The sequence below is a fragment of the Narcine bancroftii genome, unplaced genomic scaffold (assembly GCF_036971445.1).
Source record: "Narcine bancroftii isolate sNarBan1 unplaced genomic scaffold, sNarBan1.hap1 Scaffold_240, whole genome shotgun sequence".
NCBI lineage: Eukaryota > Metazoa > Chordata > Chondrichthyes > Torpediniformes > Narcinidae > Narcine > Narcine bancroftii.
The window spans coordinates 310226-332706 of record NW_027211975.1 but is presented as its reverse complement, the minus strand read 5'-3'; the positions used below and the strand labels follow the sequence as shown (position 1 = coordinate 332706).

General features: G+C 40.0%; 1 protein-coding gene across 3 annotated transcripts in view; it reads left to right on the top strand.

The window, feature by feature from the left end:
- The window catches only part of LOC138750717 (protein OS-9-like), a 100768-nt gene that overhangs the window by 27593 nt on the left and 50694 nt on the right, over positions 1–22481 (top strand). For all 3 annotated transcript variants that reach the window (XM_069912815.1, XM_069912813.1, XM_069912814.1), the window contains exon 6: positions 7410–7611. In XM_069912815.1, coding sequence (XP_069768916.1) covers positions 7410–7611 — 202 coding nt within the window. The remainder of the gene's footprint in view (positions 1–7409; positions 7612–22481) is intronic.

Below are 22481 nucleotides of genomic sequence, written 5' to 3'. Positions count from 1 at the left end.
GAGAAGAGGTGAGAGAAGGTTGAAAATAGATGAGTAGGATGAATACATTGAACTATATGACTATTAATATTAATGGAATCCACAATCAAATTAACAGAAAATGTTACTGACACTACTTAAAAAGGAGAGAATAGACATAGCATTTATACAAGAAACACACTTAACTGAGTTAGAACACTACAAATTGAAGAGTGACTGGGTAGGTCATGTAGTGGCATCATCATACAACTTAAAAGCCAGGGGAATTGCTATATTAGTTAATAAGAATCTGCCAATTAAGATAAAGGAAGTAATAACAGACCCAGCGGGTAGATACATAATGATGAAGTGCCAGATTGATTCCGAATTTTGGAACTTGCTGAACATTTATGCACTGAATGAAGATGAGCAGGAATTTATGCAGGACATCTTTTTAAAGATAGCAGACACACAGGGAGATATTTTACCGGGGGGGCGGGGTGGGGGGGGGATGACGACTTTATTTTTAACCATGACCCATTGATGGATAAAACTGGGAAGACAACTATAAAGAGTAAAGCAGCTAAATTTACATTAAACTCAATGCATAATTTTAAAATAATTGACATATGGAGAAAACAACACGCGAAAGAGAGTATTCATGTTATTCAAACAGGCACAGAACCTATTCTAGGATTGACATGTTCTTGTTGTCGACTCATATTCAAGGGAGAGTTTGAAAGACCGAATATGAGGCAAGATGTTTATCTGACCATTCACCCTTGCTATTAACAATTGAGTTAGAGGATATTCCACCGAAAACATAGATGGAGGCTAAACCCTATATTGTTAAAAAGGCGAGACTTTCGGGAATAGATTGAACAACAAATCAAAATATATTTCAAGACAAATACTAATTCGGTAACAGATACATTTATATTAATATAAAATCAGTCTATTTGCGGATGATGTTATAGTGTACTTAACAGAACCAGAACTATCAATAAAAGAATTATATAAGAAATTGAAGGAATATGGAGAAGTATCGGGTTACAAGATAAACGTAAATAAAAGTGAAGCAATGCCTATGAATAATGCGGATTTCTCAAAATTTAAGAAGGAATCTCCATTCAGATGGCAAATGCAGGCAATAAGATACCTATGTGTACAAATAAACAAAAATCTAGGCCAATTATATAAACTCAATTATAATCCACTAATGAAAAAATTACAGGACGATTTAGAGCATTGGAAAGATCTACCACTAACACTGATAGGAAGGATAAACTGTATTAAAATGAACATTTTTCCAAGGATATTATACTTATTTCAGGCACTTCCAATACAACTGACAGAAAAATTCTTCAAAGAGTTAAAGAAAATAATAAGGAAATTTTTATGGAGAGGGGGGAAACCGAGGATAGCATTAGATAAATTAACAGAATGGTATAAACAAGGAGGCTTACAATTGCCAAACTTTAAAAATTATTATAGAGCCGCACAATTAAGATACCTATCAGATTTTTATCAAACAAGGGAAAAACCAGACTGGACGAGATTAGAATTAGATAAAATAGGGGAAAAGATACCTGAACACATATTATATAAATGGGACGAAAAATTGGTGCAACATAGAACTTCTCCAGTATTACATCATCTCCTCAATATTTGGAAGAAGATCCATGTAGAAAGAAATAAAACAAATTATCAATTACCAAAACTAATATTGACGCAAAATAAGCTACTCCCTTTTACAATAGACAACCTTTCCTTTAGAGAATGGGGAAAAAAAAGAATAGAAAATTGTTTTTCAGGAAGTAGATTCTTATCCTTTGAACAAGTGAGAGATAAGTACAATATAACTGGAGATACAGCGCTGGCATATTACCAACTGAGATCTTACTTGAAGGATAAATTAGGAAGCAATTTGAGTTTACCAGAGGGAAGTAACCTTGAATATGTGATTACAGATACAATGTTAATCAAAAGATTTATAACAAATATGTATATTAAACTGCAAGAAAAGGAGAATGAGGAAACAAATGGTAAAACTAAACAAAAATGGGAACAAGATTTAAATGTAAAGATAAAAAAGGAAACATGGGAGAAATTATGTTCTGGAACGATGAGAAATACAATAAATACGAGGCTACATATGATACAATATAATTGGTTACACAGACTATACATTACACCGCAAAAGTTAAATAAATGGGACCCAACAGTATCTGATAGATGTTTTCGATGTAAAAAAGAAAGGGGAACAACAATTCATGCAATCTGGACATGTGAGAGAGTAGAAAAATTTTGGGATGATCTCAATCAGATATTAAATAAAATAACAGAAAACAATATACCAAAGAATCCAGAGATCTTTCTCCTAAGTAACATAAAAAACAAAGAATTTGGAATTGATTTGGAGGATGCACAAAAAAGATTTGTTAAGATAGCCCTAGCCGTAGCAAAGAAATGTATTATGTCAACCTGGAAATTGGAAGATAATTTGAAAATACAACAATGGTATATAGAAATGAATAAATGTATTCCATTAGAAAAAATAACATATAGTTTAAGAAATAATATGGAAATATTCGAACAAGTATGGGAGCCTTACATTAAATACAATAGCGAAAACCTACCGGGGACAAACATTACCTAAGTTGATGGAAGGAGAAGGAAAGAAAAGAATAGACTCAGTATAATATCTGGTGTATTTTTGTTGAATGACAACATTGTCTGACTGAATTAATGCAACCTAGATTGTATACCTAAAATGGATGAGGGGGGGGGGGTGGGGGGGTGGCTTGGGAGGAGGGAGGGGTGGGGGGAGAAAAAGTCACTGTAAATGTGTGAAAAAGAAAAAGTGTATATCATGGCTAATGTGATTTATGGTGTGAAAAATAAAAAATTTAAAAAAAAAACAGATACATTTATATTATGGGATGCAATGAAAGCCTTTATTAGGGGACAAATAATTAGTTACACGACTAAGATTAAAAAACAATACAGTCGGGAAATAGAACAGTTGGAAAATAGAGATAGTAACAATAGAAAAAGATTTAATGAGAAGGCAAGACATAGAGAAAAAGAGAGAATTAGCAGAGAAAAAATTAAAATATGAAATATTACAAACCTACAAAGTGGAGAAAAATATTATGAAAACAAAGCAAAGATATTATGAATTGGGAGAGAAAACCCACAAAATATTGGCCTGGCAACTTAAAAAAGAACAAGCAAAAAGAACTATCTTAGCAACAAGGAAGGAGGAGAAACAGATTTCATATAACCCAGTAGAGATTAATGGAAATTTTAAAAAATTCTATCAGCAATTGTATCAAACCGAAAATCCAGGGAAGAACGACAAAATTGATGAATTTTTATCAAACATTGAATTACTCCAATTACAATTGGAGGATCAAAATAAATTACTAAAACCCTTTACAATTGCAGAAATACAGGATACATCAATGACACTACTAAATGATAAAACGCCAGCCAAAGATGGATTCCCTACAGAGTTTTATAAGGTATTTAATAATTAATTAATTCTGCCCCTTTTAAACAGATGGAAGAGACCCAGAATTGCCTGACTCATGTAAAACGGCAATAATCACAGTAATTCCAAAAATGGGAAAAGATCCACTATCACTGGTGTATATTGACCAATATCTTTGTTAAATACAGATTATAAATTAATTGCAAAATTTCTAGTGAATAGATTAACAGACTGTGTACTGAAATTAGTGAAGCTAGATCAGACAGGATTTGTTAAAAATAGAAGAGCAGCAGATAATGTCTGTAAATTTATTAATTTAATCCATACAGCGCAAATAAATCGCCAACTGTAGCAGTTACTCTAGATGCAGAGAAAACTTTCGATAGGGTGGAATGGAATTATCTATTTGAAGTATTACAGAAATTCAAATTACCGGAAAAATGTATTAATTGGATTAGAGCACTGCCTTTGGCAAAAGTAGTAACAAATGGGTACATTTCAGACCACTTTAAATTGAGTATGTCAACTAGGCAGGATGCCCATTATCACCTTCCCTGTTTGCTTTGGCTATAGAACCATTGGCAGAGCTGATAAGAAGGGAACCTACGATAAAAGGAATAAAAGTAAAAGAGGAAAAATTTAAAATTAGTTTATTTGGGGACAATATTATGGTATATTTAACAGACCCAGATAAATCAATAAAAAGGTTAAATATGAAATTGAAAGAATATGGAGAGATATCAGGATACAATGTTAATATTAATAAAAGTGAAGTGATGCCATTGAACAAAGTTGATTATACAAAATGTTTTTAAAAATCCCATTTTAAATGGCAATCACAGGCTATACGTTACCTTGGTATCAGGATAGATAATAATTTAAATCATTTGTATACATTAAATTATTGACCATTAATAAGAAAAATATAGGAAGATTTACCTTTAATTTTACTAGGGAGAGTAAACTGCATCATGATGAATTTATTTTCATCGACACAATATTTGTTCCAAATGCTACCGATTCCCTTGACGGGAATTTTTCATGAGACTGAATAAATTAATAAGAAAGTTTTTATGGAAGGGTAAAAAAATCAAGAGTGGCTTTGGAAAAATTAACAGGGATGTGTAAACAAGGAGGATTGCAGTTAGCAAATTTCAAAAACTATTACAGGGCAGCACAGTTAAGATATCTATCAGATATTGTCATCGCCGAAAATTTTTGTGGATAAATGGTAATTTCGATAAAGTAGCTTTCAGACAAACACTTCACAACCCTGTCCACCTCAGTCACCATTTGCAGCATACAATATGCCTGTTCTCTGTTGTACAACTCACCAGAACCCTGCCATCTTAATCTAAGCCCTACCCTGGTTTGATTTGACAAACTGTAGCACTTTACACGTGACAGAGTTAAATTCCATTTGCTATTCCTTGGCCTGCCTGCTCACTGGAACTCAATCCTGTTATAAACTTAGATAATAATCCATATGGCCACGACACCACTAACTTTGTTGTTTTCTACAAATTTACGAATCATGTAAACTATGTTGCCATCTAAATGTGGATAATACTGAAGGCTGTTGTATGTCACAACAGGATATTGATAGGATGCAGAGTTGGGCAGAAAAGTGGCAAATGGATTTAAGTGTGAAGTGCTGCATTTTGGAAGGTAAAATGAAGGCAGAGTACACGGTTAATGGCAGGATACTTAATAAAGTGGAAGAACAGAGGGACCTTGGGGATCAAAATCCATTGACCTCTCAAGGTTGCCATTTAGGTTGAAGGGATGGTTAACATGGCCAGTAGTATGCTGCCATTATTAGTTAGGGATGGAGTTCAGGTGTCTTGAGGTATGTTGCAGCTCTCTGGTGAGACAACACAAAATGTTGTGATCAGTTATGTTCACCTCATTACAGGAAGGATGTCGAATCTCCAGAGATGGTGTAGAGGAGATTTGCCAGCAAGTTGTCTGGATTAGAAAATGTGTCTTGTGAGGCAAAGTTGGTAGACCTAGGGCTTGTCTTTTTGGAGTGAAAAAGGATGTGGTGACTTAATGGAGGTCTACAAGATTATGAGAGGCATAGATGAGGTAGGCAGCAGCACCTTTTATCCCAGTGAAGGAGTAGCAAACACCAGAGAGCATCTGTGCAAAGTGAAAGGAGAAAGGTTTAGAGGAGACATCAAGGGGTGTTTTGTGTTTAATACCCAGAGTAGTGGTGCTTGGAAAGCCTTGCCAGGGTTATGGTGGAAGCTGGAACAACAGAAGCATTTAAGAAGCTCTTAACCCACTATTTTTTTTCATCCATGCGTCTATGAGGTGGGGAGATACATAGTAAAATCCCCATTATCTGGTACTTATGGGGATTGCAGATGCTGGAAATGCATTTTTTTTCTGGTTTATTGATACTCACACTTTCAATGCCTAATTAATACACCTGCATTAAGAATACACAGTTCAAAAGATGGTGCAAAATGTAAAGTAATTTTGGAAAAAAAAATCAATATTGTCATCTTTAATTATGTAAAGTTCACTTTATTCAAGTAATTCCTGGTAACTTAGAAAATTTAAATTCCCAACTCTCATTGACCCAAATGTCCCCGTCAGGCCCTTGGCACACGCTTCCTTAAATATGAACCCTGGTCGCTGGTGCCTTCACAACGCTACACTAGCCACTACACTAACAGTGGCGTTGTCAGAACTCTACCCCTCCCCCAAATTTACAAATAAAACCTAATATACTTAATAATATACTAATAAAGGTAAAGGCTTCTAGGCAGGGACAAGGAGCCACTTTGGGAGAGTCGTCCCAGTGGTGAAAGAAGGCATCATCCAGCTCTCCATCCTGAGAGCTGCCATTTTATTCAAACACAACTTTATTGAAACTTTATTCAAACAGTTGCTGAGGGCGGGACATGATTAGGGTGCTCCTAATTGATGGCTGAATGTTTGATCCCAAGAGATTGTGTGTTGCTTCGGAGAACATTTATTTTTACAATTTTAAACTTTTATTACATTTTATTTAAAACTTTATTTATTTTTTTTAATATTTATTTATTTCCTCATCTTTTTTTTTTTGCTGGTTGTTTGCCTCTCTGGTTGATTGAATCTCAAATAATAAGGATTTTACTGTGTTTTAGTCGGCACAATATTGTGGGCCACAGGGCCTGTATTGTGCTATAATGTTCTATGTTAAGTAATTTAAAAAACAATGACAAACAACAGTAGACCCAGCACCGCCCCTGTGACACACCACTGCTGACAGTCTCCAATCAGAAAATCCACTTTCTATCCTCTGAGACCTTTCACTAAGCCAGCTTTGAATCCATATGGCCAGCTCACCTTGAATCCCATGTTATTTAACCTTCCAGACTAACCTGCCATGTGGGATCTTTTGACAGCCTTGCTAAAGTTCTCTGTCCTGCTCTCGTCAATCCTCTGAATGGACAACGAACCACAGACACTTTCTCGCTTACTCTCCTTTTGCACTTTTATTAGTGGCAGGATAGTCTGAAAGGTTAAATAAATTGCATGGAATTCAAGATGAGCAGGCCAATTGGATTCAAAACTGGCTTTGTGGAAGGAGTCAGAGGGCAGCTTAGAAAATGTAATTTGCAGCAATTTTGTACTTGTAATGTTGCTGAAAACAACAAATTTTGTGACCTGTTCGTGACAATAAATTCCGATTCTGAACTGGCAACAGATGAATAACCATGAGATTTTGGGTTGTTATAAAAATTCAGTTAGTTCTTGAATATGCAACTGTTTCTGAGGCTGCTGCTTGGATGTATCCCTTAGTATTTGAATAAACTGAAATCATAAATTGCTTCAAAGGAGAGGAATGTTGATCATGTTTGCTTGGTGGGTAAATGCACTATTGTATTAAATTGATAGCTTTACCAATGACTGATTTGCCGGTGCTAAACCAGTTCTCTAATTTCATTTGTATTTTTATTAGTTTGTGTGTGAAGAAGGATCAGGAGACTTCATAGCTCGAGTGGATGAACCCCAATCTTGTACATATGTGCTGACCATTCACACCACGCGAATCTGTCATCATCCGTATTTGCGGCCAACGATTGTTTCTAAGCCTCATCCAATTAAGTGCCAGCCTGCCCTCAGCCCAGAGCAGTATGTTGAATATGTCAAGGCCCAAGTCTGTGAGTAATGGTATTTTCACATCTTTAATCCAAAAAGGGTGCATTAACAAATAGATTTGAGCCCTTTATTGTCATGTGATAGTACAGAACATGAAATGTTACACAAAATTGCCATAAGACAAACAGAGTCACCATTAGTGTTTCTCAGTGTCCCTGACAATACAAGAGAAAGTGAAGCAAAAGAGAGTCCCTCAGAGCTACCAAGTATCCGTGGTTTCACCTCCAGTGTGTTTGCAACCATGTAAACTCCTATTCGATACATTGGCAACCCGAGCTACAGATCCAAACCACTGGTGTGATCAGGAAGCATTCAGTGCCTGAGGGCCTTTTGGCCCTCAGCACACTCTTGAATCCAGGTTCCGATACTTAGTTCGCTGTGAGCCGGTCTCCAGCAGCCTGTTCGGGTCCTCTGACCACTGAGCCCCTTGCTGGTTTGCAGCCTTGGTCACCGTCCTGTAGGGTTGTCTCCTCCGCTTCTCCTTCTCAACAGAGTGTGTTCTCCATGTTTCTGGTGCCCTGATCCCTTGGAGTCCGCAACCCCTTATGGCTGCTGCTGAGCACAGTTGTTGCCATCTTGGGCACAGACTCTGCGATTGCAGGATTTTACATAAAGACTGTCAGCTCCTTTAACTGGCCTTTACGGAGCTGCCAGCATTAGAACTGGGCAGCTGAGCCCTTCAGAGCAGCGCTGTGTCTTTTCTTCCTGTTCTCCTGGGTCTGCAGCAGTGGCAGTGTTGCCATTAAAGCAGCTCTAGCAGTGCCTCCATTTTAATAGTTGACTTCGATTGACAGGAGTATTGAATTGCTTATTCAAGATACAATGGAAAAAAGTCTTTATGTGCAGTCAAGACAACCTATGCTTGGGTGCAACAGGTAATATAGAAACATAGAAACATAGAAGATAGGAGCAGGAGTAGGTCATTCGACCCTTCGAGCCTGCTCCGCCATTCAACGAGATCATGGCTGATCTTAAAGTTCAGTACCCCATCCCCGCTTTCTCTCCGTAACCTTTAATACCCTTATACTGAAGAAATATATCTAATTCCCTCTTAAATATATTTAATGAACCTGCCTCTACTGCCCTCTGTGGCAATGAATTCCACAGATTCACCCTCTGGGTCAAGAAATTCCTCCTCATCTCGGTCCTAAATGGTTTGCCGATTATCCTCAAACCATGGCCCCGGGTTCTGGATTTTCCCATCATTGGAAACATCCCATCTGCATCCACTCTGTCCAGTCCTGCCAGAATTTTATATGTCTCTATGAGATCCCCTCTCAATCTTCTAAACTCCAGCGAGTACAATCCCAATTTGTGCAATCTTTCCTCATAAGTCATTCCTGCCATTCCAGGTATCAGCCTGGTGAATCGCCTCTGCACTCCCTCCATTGCAAGAACATCCTTCCTTAGATAAGGTGACCAAAACTGCACACAATACTCCAGGTGGGGTCTCTCCAAGGCCCTGTACAGCTGCAGTAAGGTATCCTTGTTCCTATACTCAAACCCTCTTGATATGAAGGCCAACATACCATTTGCCTTTTTAACCGCCTGCTGTACCTGCATGCTCGCCTTCAGAGACTGATGTACAAGTACCCCTAGGTCTCTCTGCACTTCCCCATCTCTTAATCTATTGCCATTCAAATAGTAATCTGCCCTCCGGTTTGTATTACCAAAGTGGATAACCTCACATTTATCCACATTGTAGTGCATTTGCCATGTATCTGCCCAGTCCCTCAATTTATCCAAATCACACTGGAGCTTCCTGACCCCCTCTTCCGTGCACACAACCCCTCCTAGCTTAGTGTCATCTGCAAATTTGGAGATATAACATCCAATCCCCTCATTCAGATCATTAATGTAAATTGTGAACAGCTGGGGTCCCAGTACAAATCCCTGTGGCACCCCACTGGTCACTGCCTGCCACTCAGAAAACGAGCCATTTATCCCAACTCTTTGCCAGCCAGTTCTCAATCCACATCAATACTTTGCCCCCAATCGCATGAGCCTTGATTTTGGAAGCCAGTCGTTTATGCGGGACCTTATCGAAGGCCTTTTGGAAGTCCAGGTACACCACATCCACTGGCTCTCCCCCATCTATTTTACCTGTCACCATCTCAAAAAATTCCAATAGATTTGTCAAGCACGATTTACCTTTTGTAAATCCATGTTGACTCCGTCCGATCCCTTCTCTGCTAGTCATATGCTCCGCAATTACAAGAGAGGAATCCTTAATGGATTCCATCATTTTGCCCACTACTGATGTAAGGCTCACCGGCCGATAATTCCCCGCTTTTTCTCTACCCCCCTTTTTAAATAGTGGGGTAACATTAGCTACCCTCCAATCCATGGGTACTGATCCTGAGTCTATCGAGTTCTGGAAAATAATTCTTAAAGCATCTGCTATCTGAATGGCCATTTCCTTGAGTACCCTAGGATGTAGATTATCAGGCCCTTGGGATTTATCTGCCTTCAATCCCATCAATTTCCCCAAGACCATGTCCCTAGAGATACTGATTTCTTTCAGTTCCTCCCTTGCATTAGTCTCTATGTTCCCCAACATCCTTGGGAGGTTATTTGTTCCTCTCTTGTAAAAACAGAACTAAAGTAAGAATTTAATTGGTCTGCCATTTCCTTATTCCCCATTATATATTCCCCTGATTCTGACTGCAAAGGACCTACTCTGGATTTCACCAATCTTTTCCTCTTGACATATTTATAAAAGCTTTTGCAGTCGGTTTTTATATTTGCCGCAAGCTTACTTTAGTAATTTATTTTTGCTCTCTTGATTAATCCCTTTGTCCTCCTTTGGTGCATCTTGAACTGCTCCCAGTCTTCGGTTGCGGTACTTTTTTTGGCCAATTGATATGCTCTCTCTTTGGACCCAATGCTGTCTCTAATTTCCCTTGTTATTCACGGTTGAGTCACCTTTTTTGGTTTATTTTTATGCCAAACCGGTATAAACGATTTTTGCAATTTCTCCATTAGATCTGTGAATGCTTTCCATTGTCTATTCACAGTCAACTCCCCCATACACACCACCCAATCAATCTTACTCAACTCGCGTCTCATACCATCATAATTCCCTTTATTTAAATTCAGGACCTTAGTCTCGGTTTTAATTTCATCACTCTCCATGTCGAGTGAGAATTCGATCATATTGTGATCGCTCCTACCCAAAGGGCCTCGCACAACAAGATTGCTGATTAGCCCCTTATCATTGCATAATACCCAATCTAAAATGGCCTGCTCCCGAGTTGGTTCCTCGACATATTGGTCTAGATAACTGTCCCATAAACATTCAAGGAATTCCTCCTCCTCAGTATTTTTACCAATGTGACTAGTCCAATCTATATGCAAATTAAAGTCTCCCATGATGACAGCTGTTCCCTTATTGTGCGCTTTTCTAATTTCTCTTTTAATGCCTTTCCTCACCTCTACACTACTATTTGGAGGCCTATATACCACCCCCACTAAGGTTTTCCGCCCCTTGCTATTTCTCAGTTCTACCCATATAGATTCCGCATCTTCTGAGTTAATATCCTTTCTGTCAATCGTGTCGGTCCCTTCTCTCACCATCAATACTACCCCACCCCCTTTTCTTTCTTGCCGATCCCTCCTAATTATCGTATACCCCGGGATGTTAAGTTCCCAGGCTTGCCCACCCTGCAGCCATGTTTCTGTAATCCCAATCAAATCATATTTGTTTATCTCAATTTCCACAGCTAATTCATCTACCTTGTTCCAAATGCTTCTTGCATTAAGATATAAAGCCTTCAGATTTGCTTTTTTTCACCCTCCTTGCTCTTTCTGATTTTTTACTTTCGCTGCCTAACCTAACTTTTCCTGTTTTATCTTTTCTGTCCTTTGCCCTATCATACAGGTTCCCACCCCCCTGCCAAATTAGTTTAAACCACAGCCGACGGCTGTACCAAACCTAGCTGCCAATATATTGACCCCTTTTGGGTTTAGGTGTAACCCATCCTTCTTGTAGAGGTCATGCCTTCCCCAAAAGAGATCCCAATGATCCAAGAAGCCAAAACCCTGTCCTTTACACCAGCCCCTCAGCCACACATTCATTTTTCTTAACCTTCCATTTTTGTCCTCAGTTGCACTTGGCACAGGTAGCAAACTACCCTGGCTGTCCTATTTCTTAGTTTCTGTCCTAGCTCTCTGTAATCCTTTTTCAATACTTCCTCCTTTTTATCTATGTCATTGGTACCCACATGTACCAAGACATCAGGCTGTTCGCCTTCCCCTTTTAGAATACCCTGGACCCGATTTGAGATATCCCGCACCCTTGCACCAGGTAGTGCAAAATAATGTTACAGTGCCACAGAGAACATTATATATTCTCTGTTACATGGGGGCGGCACTGTTGGCATACTGGTTAGCACAACGCTGTTACAGCACCAACGATCAGGACCAGTGTGCGAATCCCTTGCTGTCTGTAAGGAGTTTGTAAGTTCTCCCTATGTCAGCATGGATTTTGCCAGGGGCTCCAATTCCTCCCACCCTTAAAAATGTTCTGAAGATTGTAGGTGAATTGGATGTAATTGGGGGGGCACAGGCTCATGGGCTGAAATTTCCTGTTACCATGCTGTATGCCTTTTTTTATAAAAAGTAGGTTCTGTTTAAAACCAATGCAAAGGCAGCATCATTTGACTGATGAGGGGTCTATTCAGAGTCTGATAATTGCAGAGGAGCAAATGTCCTTGTATCTGGTATGTCTTTTCGAACTAGTGTATCTTCTGCCTGAGAGGAGCGAGGATAGTATATGACCTGGGTCTTTCCATATGCCTGTTTCCCCAAATGCTGCAGATAGAAGGGTGGGTGGTTGTGTGTGTGATGGCCTGAGCTACAGTCAGAATCTGCAATATCTTGTTGTCTTGGGCAGAACCGTTTCCATTCCAAGCTTTGATGTTTTCTGACAGGATGCTTTGTACAAAAAAAAAGTGGCACTGTTAGCGTATCACTATTTACAGTGATGTGTTTGAATCCAGTGCTGTCTCCAAGGAGTTCTCCCTGGGACTGTGAGAGTTTCTTCCCATTCTTCAAAACATTAATTGGGGTATTTGGGTGGCACAGGCTCATGGGCCAGAAGGGCCTTTATGTCTAATTTTTTTAAATAACTTGTAAAAGGCTGGGGATGTCAGCAGAATCATAGATGCCAATGAGGAAATATGCAGTAGGAAGCGGTGAACGATATTGTACTGGCTCATAAATACATTTTAAAAATAAAATTAAACCCTCCCTGCCTCATAACCCTCTATTTTTCTTTCATCCATGTGCCTGCCTAAAAGTCTCTTAAATGCCCCTCTTGTAACAGCTTCCACCATCACCCCAGCAATGCATTCCTGGCACCCACAACTCTTTTTAAAAAAAAAAACTTACCCCTGATGTCTCTCAACTTTCCTCCCTTCACTTTGTTCAGATGACTTTGGTATTTGCTACCCCTGCCCTAGGAAAAAATTGCTGGCTGACAACCCTATCTATGCCTCTCATAATCTTGTAGACCTTTATTAAGTCACCTCTTATCTTTCCTCACTCCAAGAGAAAAGCCTCAGCTTTGCTAACCTTGAATCATAATTATATACTTTCCAACCCAGGCATAAATCTCCTCTGCACCTCACCATGGCTTCCACATCCTTCCTGTAATGAGGTGATCAGAACTGAACACAATATTCGAAGTGTGGTCTCACCTGAGATTTGAGGAGTTGCAACATCACCTGACTTCTAAACTCAGTTCCCTGACTAATGAAGCTCAGCATCCCAGAGGCCTTCTTAACTAGCCTATCGATCTGTTCAGCAAGCTTTTTTTAAATTTTTTTATTTTTCACACTATAAACCATATTGATCAAGATACATACATTTTCCTTCTTAAATATATAGTGTTGTTTTCTCCCCCCCTTCCCTCCTCCTCTCCCTCCCTCCCTACCTCCCCTCCCATTTATTTAAAGTTCAGAATATAAGATACATTAAACCTGTCAAACAATGTTGTCACAATAAAAATAAACAAGAAATTCCACTGAGTCAGTTCTTTTCATTCTCTTCTCCTTCTGTCATTTTAGGTGGTAGATGTCCACTGTAAGTTTTCTCTATTATGCTTCATGTATGGCTCCCATATTTGTTCAAATATTGTAATGTTATTTCTTAAATTATAGGTTATTTTTTCTAATGGAATACATTTATTAATTTCTATATACCATTGTTGTATTCTCAAGATATCTTCTAATTTCCAGGTTGACATAATACATTTTTTTGCTACAGCTAGGGCTATCCTAACAAATCTTTTTTGTGCACCATCCAAATCGAGTCCAAATTCTTTGTTTTTTATGTTACTTAGGAGGAAGATCTCTGGGTTTTTTGGTATATTGCTTTTTGTAATTTTATTTAATATCTGGTTTAGATCTTCCCAAAATTTTTTCACTTTCTCACATGTCCAAATTGCATGAATTGTTGTTCCCATTTCTTTTTTACAGCGAAAACATCTGTCAGATACTGTTGGGTCCCATTTATTTAACTTTTGAGGTGTAATATATAGCCTGTGTATCCAGTTATATTGTATCATACGTAACCTCGTATTTATTGTATTTCTCATAGTTCCTGAGCATAACTTCTCCCATATTTCCTTCTTTATCTTTATGTTTAGATCTTGTTCCCATTTTTGTTTAGTTTTACCATTTGTTTCCTCATTCTCCTTTTCTTGTAGTTTAATATACGTATTTGTTACAAATTTTTTGATTATCATTGTGTCTGTAATCACATATTCAAAATTACTTCCCTCTGGTAACCTCAGACTGCTTCCCAATTTGTCCTTCAAGTAGGATTTCAGTTGGTAGTATGCCAACACTGTATCGTGAGTTATATTATATTCATCCTTCATTTGTTCAAAGGATAATAATTTATTTCCCGAAAAACAATTTTCTATTCTTTTGATCCCTTTTTTCTCCCATTCTCTAAAGGAAAGGTTATCTATTGTAAAAGGGATTAGCTGATTTTGCGTCAGTATTAGTTTTGGTAGTTGGTAATTTGTTTTATTCCTTTCTACATGAATCTTCTTCCAAATGTTAAGCAGAAGATGTAATACTGGAGAATTCCTACGTTGTACCAATTTTTCATCCCATTTATATAATATATGTTCAGGTATCTTCTCCCCTATTTTATCTAGTTCTAATCTAGTCCAATCTGGCTTTTCCCTTGTTTGATAAAAATCTGATAGGTATCTTAATTGTGCAGCTCTATAATAATTTTTAAAGTTTGGTAGTTGTAAGCCTCCTCTTTTTTACCATTCTGTTAATTTATCTAGTGCTATTCTCGGTTTCCCCCCTTTCCATAAAAATTTCCTTATTATTTTCTTTAACTCCTTGAAGAATTTCTCTGTTAAGTGTATTGGTAATGCCTGAAATAGGTATTGTATCCTTGGGAAAATGTTCATTTTAATACAGTTTATCCTTCCTATTAGTGTTAATGGTAAATCTTTCCAATGTTCTAAGTCATCTTGTAATTTTTTCATTAGTGGATAATAATTGAGTTTATATAGATGGCCGAGGTTTTTATTTATTTGTATACCTAGGTATCGCATTGCCTGCGTTTGCCATCTGAATGGTGATTCTTTCTTAAATTTTGAGAAATCCGCTTTATTCATTGGCATTGCTTCATTTTTATTTGCATTAATCTTGTACCCTGACACTTCTCCATATTCCTTCAATTTCCTATGTAATTCTTTTTTTGATATTTCTGGTTCTGCTAAGTATATTATAACGTCATTTGCAAATAGACTGATTATATATTCCTTGTCTTTTATTTTTATCCCTTTTATTTTATTTTCTGTTCTTATCAGTTCTGCTAGTGGTTCTATGGCTAACGCGATTAATAAGGGAGATAGTGGGCATCCCTGCCTTGTTGATCTGCTTAAGTTAAATTGTTTTGATATATATCCAATTACTGTCACTTTCGCCAATGGCCCCTTATATAATGCTTTAATCTAATTAATATATTTCTCTGGTAAGCTGAATTTTTGTAGTACTTTGAATAAATAATTCCATTCTACTCTGTCAAAGGCCTTCTCTGCGTCTAAAGCAACCGCTACTGTTGGAGCTTTATTTCCTTCTACTGCATGAATTAAGTTAATAAATTTACAAATATTATCTGTTGTTCGTCTTTTTTTAATAAATCCAGTTTGGTCGAGATTTACTATTTTTGGTACATAGTCGGCTAATCCGTTTGCTAATAGTTTAGCTATTATCTTATAATCTGTGTTAAGTAAAAATATTGGTCTATATGACGCTGGTGCGAGTGGATCTTTCCCTGTCTTTGGTATTACTGTAATTATTGCTGTTTTGCATGAATCTGGTAAGCTTTGTGTTTTATCAATCTGGTTGATTACTTCCAGAAGGGGAGGAATTAATAAATCTTTAAATGTTTTATGGAATTCTATTGGGAATCCATCCTCTCCTGGTGTTTTATTATTCGGTAGTTTTTTTTTATCATCTCTTGTATTTCTTCTATTTCAAATGGTTCTGTTAATTTATTTTGTTCCTCTGTTTGTAATTTTGGTAGTTCAATTTTAGTTAAAAATTCATCCATTTTGTCTTCTTTCCCTTCGTTTTCAGTTTGATATAATTGTTCATAGAATTCTCTGACGTTTTCATTAATCTCCGTTGGATTATATGTGATTTGCTTGTCTTTTTTCCTAAGTGCCAATACCATTCTCTTAGTTTGTTCTGTCTTAAGCTGCCACGCTAGAATTTTGTGCGTTTTTTCTCCTAGCTCATAATATTTCTGTTTTGTCTTCATTATGTTCTTCTCCACCTTATATGTTTGTAGTGTTTCATATTTTAATTTTTTATCTGCCAATTCTCTTCTTTTAGTTGTATCATCCTTCATTGCTAATTCTTTTTCTATATTTGCTATTTCCCTTTCCAACTGCTCTGTTTCCTGATTGTAGTCCTTCTTCATCTTAGTTACATAACTTATTATTTGCCCTCTGATGAACGCTTTCATTGCGTCCCATAGTATAAACTTATCTTTCACTGATTCCGTATTTATTTCAAAGTACATTTTAATTTGTCGTTCAATTAAGTCTCTAAAATCCTGCCTTTTAAGTAGCATGGAGTTTAATCTCCATCTATACATTCTTGGTGGGATGTCCTCTAACTCTATTGTCAATATCAGGGGTGAGTGGTCTGATAATAGACTAGCTTTATATTCTGTTTTCCTAACTCTGTCTTGCATGCGAGCTGATAACAGGAATAGGTCTATTCTTGAGAATGTTTTATGTGTACCCGAATAATATGAATATTCCTTTTCCTTTGGGTGTTGTTTCCTCCATATATCCAAAAGTTGCATTTCTTGCATCGATTTAATTATAAATTTGGTTACTTTGTTCTTTCTGTTAATTTTTTTCCCAGTTTTATCCATGTTTGAATCCAAATTAAAGTTGAAATCCCCTCCTATTAGTATGTTCCCTTGCGTGTCTGCTATCTTCAAAAAAATATCTTGCATAAATTTTTGATCTTCTTCATTAGATAAATATACATTGAGTAAATTCCAAAACTCCGAATATATCTGACATTTTATCATTACATATCTATTATTTCCTCTTCTATTTTGATTGGTACATTTTTACTGATTAATATAGCTACTCCTCTTGCTTTTGAATTATATGACGCTGCTGTTACATGTCCTATCCAATCTCTCTTTAATTTCTTGTGTTCCACTTCAGTTAAGTGTGTTTCTTGTGTGAATGCTATATCAATTTTTTCTTCAGTAAATTTAGCAGTTTATTCCTTTTGATTTGGTTATGTATTCCATTAATATTTAAAGTCATATAGTTCAACATAGCTATTTCATAATTTGTTTATCTTTCCTTTCTGTTTCCTCATCATCACCTTTCCTTCTTATCCATGTCTGCTTCCTTTTTTTTGAACACTTTATAAGACAACATTTCTAAAACCTAAAACATTTCCCTTATTCTCCTATCTAAAATTCCTTTAACCCCACTATCCCCTCCCCTCCCTGAGTTGCCCTTTGTCCCTTGTCGGGCAACCACATCTCCCCTCTCCATTTGGATTTGCGAATTCACTCGCAAGTGTCAACTGATTTCGCAGTGACCGTAACTCTTCCCCACCCAGCCCCCCCCAGAAAAGATTTTAATCTTCATATACAACAAAGGTCACTCTCTAATTCCCCCCATACTTCCTTTCTTCCCTTTCTTTCCCTTCTTAGTTCTTACCTATATTCTATTTTTTTTATATATACATACACACATACATATAGTTTGTGGTCATTTTTGTTCTCGTTACATATCTTCCGCTCTCTGTGTGTTTTGTAGTTGTTTTGCAAATTTTCTTGCTTCCTCCGGATCCAAGAATAGTCTGTTTTGCTGCCCTGGAATAACTATTTTAAGTACAGCTGGATACTTCAGCTTAAATTTATATCCTTTTTTCCATAGGATCGTTTTTGCTGTATTAAACTCCTTCCTCTTCTTCAGGAGTTCAAAACTTATATCTGGATAGAAAAAAATTTTTTGACCTTTGTATTCCAGTGGTTTTTTGTCCTCTCTTATTTTCCTCATTGCTTTCTCTAATATATTTTCTCTTGTTGTATATCTTAAGAATTTTACTAGAATGGATCTTGGTTTTTGTTGTGGTTGTGGTTTAGGGTCTAATGTTCTGTGTGCCTTTTCTATTTCCATTTCTTCCTGTAATTCTGGTCTTCCTAGGACCCTGGGGGATCCATTCTTTTATAAATTCTCTCATATTCTTGCCTTCTTCATCTTCCTTAAGGCCCACTATTTTTATATTGTTTCTTCTATTATAATTTTCCATTATATCCATCTTCTGAGCTAACAGCTCTTGTGTCTCTTTAACTTTTTTATCAGATTCTTCTAATTTATTTTTTAAGTCATCTACTTCCATTTCTATGGCTGTTTCTCGTTCTTCCACCTTGTCCACTCTTTTTCCTAGTTCTGACATGATCATCTCTAATCTATTCATTTTTTCTTCTGTACTTTTTACTCTTCTTTTTATTTCACTGATTTCTTGAGATTGCCATTCTTTTACTGATTCCATATATTCTTTAAAAATAAATATATCCATGTACTTGCCCTTCCCTTCATCTTTCATTTCTCTGTGTTCTTCCTCTTCTTCTTCTGAGCCCACTCCAGGATCTGTGTCCTTTACCTCTGTCTCTCTTCTGGTTTTCTTGTTGGTTTGTTTGTTTTATTTTGTTGGGTATTTTTGGTCTTCTTATTTTTACTAGAAGTGTCTTGCTGCTAGTCTTCTTCCTCTGGGTTGGTCATCTGTTGTTTCTTTGATTTCTTTTTACTCTCTTCTTTCTTGCTCTCGTTATTTTCTGTGTTTTCCTCTTGCTGCTTTGTTGTGGTTGTCAATTTCAGCTGTGGAGATCGACTCCTCAGCTGGTCCCCCCTCCCGTCAGTGTTATTTTTGTCTTGCGCATCGCGCATGCGCGGTTGTGCACTTTTGTTTGGCTCCGTGAGCCATTTTTGTAGTCCTGAGCTCGGCACTTCAACTGACCTTAGGGAGCGGGCTTCTCTCTCCGCGGCGGGCCTCCTCGGACAGGTAAGGCCTTCACCTTCTTCTTCCGACGTCCTTTCTTCTTCTCTTCTTCCCGTTGCTTTCGGCTTTTCATTTTCGCTGCCATTTTCTCCACACCTTTACTTTCACTTTATTTTGGTTTTTGTGTTTGTGCCTTTGTTTTTTCACTGTCATTTTTTTACTTTTCTGGAGAGGGCTGGAGTTCCACGACCGGCCACTGCTCCATCACGTGACTCCTCCCTCCTGCTCAGCAATCTTGAGAGTTCTTTCAATTTGGACCCACAAGATCCTTCTGTTTTTCCACACTGTTAAGTATCCAACCATTAACTGTGTACTCTGCCTTCAAGTTTGACCTTCCAAAATGTGACACCTGACACTGATCCTGTCTACATAATTTTGTAGCTCATGACATCCTTCAACATTATGCACAACCGTTTTAACCTTGATATTTCAATAGGTACATGGATATGAAAGGTTTGGGAAGATGTGGGCTAGGGACAGGAAAATAGAACTATGATGAGGGAATATGTTTGAAGAGCTCGAGTAGTGATAATCCTGGACAAGTGTTTGTACTGATCCGTAGGCTTTATTCACACATGGGGGAATACCAACAGGAGATGTGCACATGCACACTCATGCAAACATGCACACTACAGGCTCTCCCAGGCTGACTCTCCCAGGCTGACTCTCCCAGGCTGACTCTCCCAGGCTGACTCTCCCAGGCTGACTCTCCCAGGCTGACTCTCCCAGGCTGACTCTCCCAGGCTGACTCTCCCAGGCTGACTCTCCCAGGCTGACTCTCCCAGGCTGACTCTCCCAGGCTGACTCTCCCAGGCTGACTCTCCCAGGCTGACTCTCCCAGGCTGACTCTCCCAGGCTGACTCTCCCAGGCTGACTCTCCCAGGCTGACTCTCCCAGGCTGACTCTCCCAGGCTGACTCTCCCAGGCTGACTCTCCCAGGCTGACTCTCCCAGGCTGACTCTCCCAGGCTGACTCTCCCAGGCTGACTCTCCCAGGCTGACTCTCCCAGGCTGACTCTCCCAGGCTGACTCTCCCAGGCTGACTCTCCCAGGCTGACTCTCCCAGGCTGACTCTCCCAGGCTGACTCTCCCAGGCTGACTCTCCCAGGCTGACTCTCCCAGGCTGACTCTCCCAGGCTGACTCTCCCAGGCTGACTCTCCCAGGCTGACTCTCCCAGGCTGACTCTCCCAGGCTGACTCTCCCAGGCTGACTCTCCCAGGCTGACTCTCCCAGGCTGACTCTCCCAGGCTGACTCTCCCAGGCTGACTCTCCCAGGCTGACTCTCCCAGGCTGACTCTCCCAGGCTGACTCTCCCAGGCTGACTCTCCCAGGCTGACTCTCCCAGGCTGACTCTCCCAGGCTGACTCTCCCAGGCTGACTCTCCCAGGCTGACTCTCCCAGGCTGACTCTCCCAGGCTGACTCTCCCAGGCTGACTCTCCCAGGCTGACTCTCCCAGGCTGACTCTCCCAGGCTGACTCTCCCAGGCTGACTCTCCCAGGCTGACTCTCCCAGGCTGACTCTCCCAGGCTGACTCTCCCAGGCTGACTCTCCCAGGCTGACTCTCCCAGGCTGACTCTCCCAGGCTGACTCTCCCAGGCTGACTCTCCCAGGCTGACTCTCCCAGGCTGACTCTCCCAGGCTGACTCTCCCAGGCTGACTCTCCCAGGCTGACTCTCCCAGGCTGACTCTCCCAGGCTGACTCTCCCAGGCTGACTCTCCCAGGCTGACTCTCCCAGGCTGACTCTCCCAGGCTGACTCTCCCAGGCTGACTCTCCCAGGCTGACTCTCCCAGGCTGACTCTCCCAGGCTGACTCTCCCAGGCTGACTCTCCCAGGCTGACTCTCCCAGGCTGACTCTCCCAGGCTGACTCTCCCAGGCTGACTCTCCCAGGCTGACTCTCCCAGGCTGACTCTCCCAGGCTGACTCTCCCAGGCTGACTCTCCCAGGCTGACTCTCCCAGGCTGACTCTCCCAGGCTGACTCTCCCAGGCTGACTCTCCCAGGCTGACTCTCCCAGGCTGACTCTCCCAGGCTGACTCTCCCAGGCTGACTCTCCCAGGCTGACTCTCCCAGGCTGACTCTCCCAGGCTGACTCTCCCAGGCTGACTCTCCCAGGCTGACTCTCCCAGGCTGACTCTCCCAGGCTGACTCTCCCAGGCTGACTCTCCCAGGCTGACTCTCCCAGGCTGACTCTCCCAGGCTGACTCTCCCAGGCTGACTCTCCCAGGCTGACTCTCCCAGGCTGACTCTCCCAGGCTGACTCTCCCAGGCTGACTCTCCCAGGCTGACTCTCCCAGGCTGACTCTCCCAGGCTGACTCTCCCAGGCTGACTCTCCCAGGCTGACTCTCCCAGGCTGACTCTCCCAGGCTGACTCTCCCAGGCTGACTCTCCCAGGCTGACTCTCCCAGGCTGACTCTCCCAGGCTGACTCTCCCAGGCTGACTCTCCCAGGCTGACTCTCCCAGGCTGACTCTCCCAGGCTGACTCTCCCAGGCTGACTCTCCCAGGCTGACTCTCCCAGGCTGACTCTCCCAGGCTGACTCTCCCAGGCTGACTCTCCCAGGCTGACTCTCCCAGGCTGACTCTCCCAGGCTGACTCTCCCAGGCTGACTCTCTCCAGTCAATTGAAGTGAAAAGCTGACTTCCAGATGAATCATCATTTGAGTCTTGAGGATTCCAGTTTCCCCACTGACCCTTCCCCAGAAGTGATTTTGGAACACCTAAAAACAACTATCCTGCAGACCTCTGAAGAAATCCTAGGGTTTTCCACAAATAAAAACAAAGACTGGTTCAATGAAAACAACCATGAGATCGAACAATTGCTGGCAAAGAAGAGATCCATCCACCAGACGCACCTTACTCAGCTGCTTGTCTTGATAAGAAAACATATGCAGCAATCTCCAGCACAAGTTTAGCGAGATTCAGAACGTCCGATGGACCATTCTCACAGAGAGAACTCAGCTTTACGCTGGCACCAGTGACAAATGATGGCTTTATGAATCCCTAAAAGTGGTGTTCGGCCCTTCACACCAGGTCTAGAGTCCCTTGCGCAGTGCTGATGACCAGATGCTCTTCACAGACGAGGCTACCATCCTGAACCAGTGGTCGGAACATTTCCAGACTCTCTACAATACCAGTAGCATGGTCCAAGACTCAGCAATGCATCGTATCCCACAATAGCCTGAGAGAACAGAACTGGACAAGATTCCAACCTTAGACGTGACTGTCAAACCCATAGAGCAGCTGAAAAGTGGTAAGGCAACAGGAGTCAATGGAATCCCACCAAAGATTTG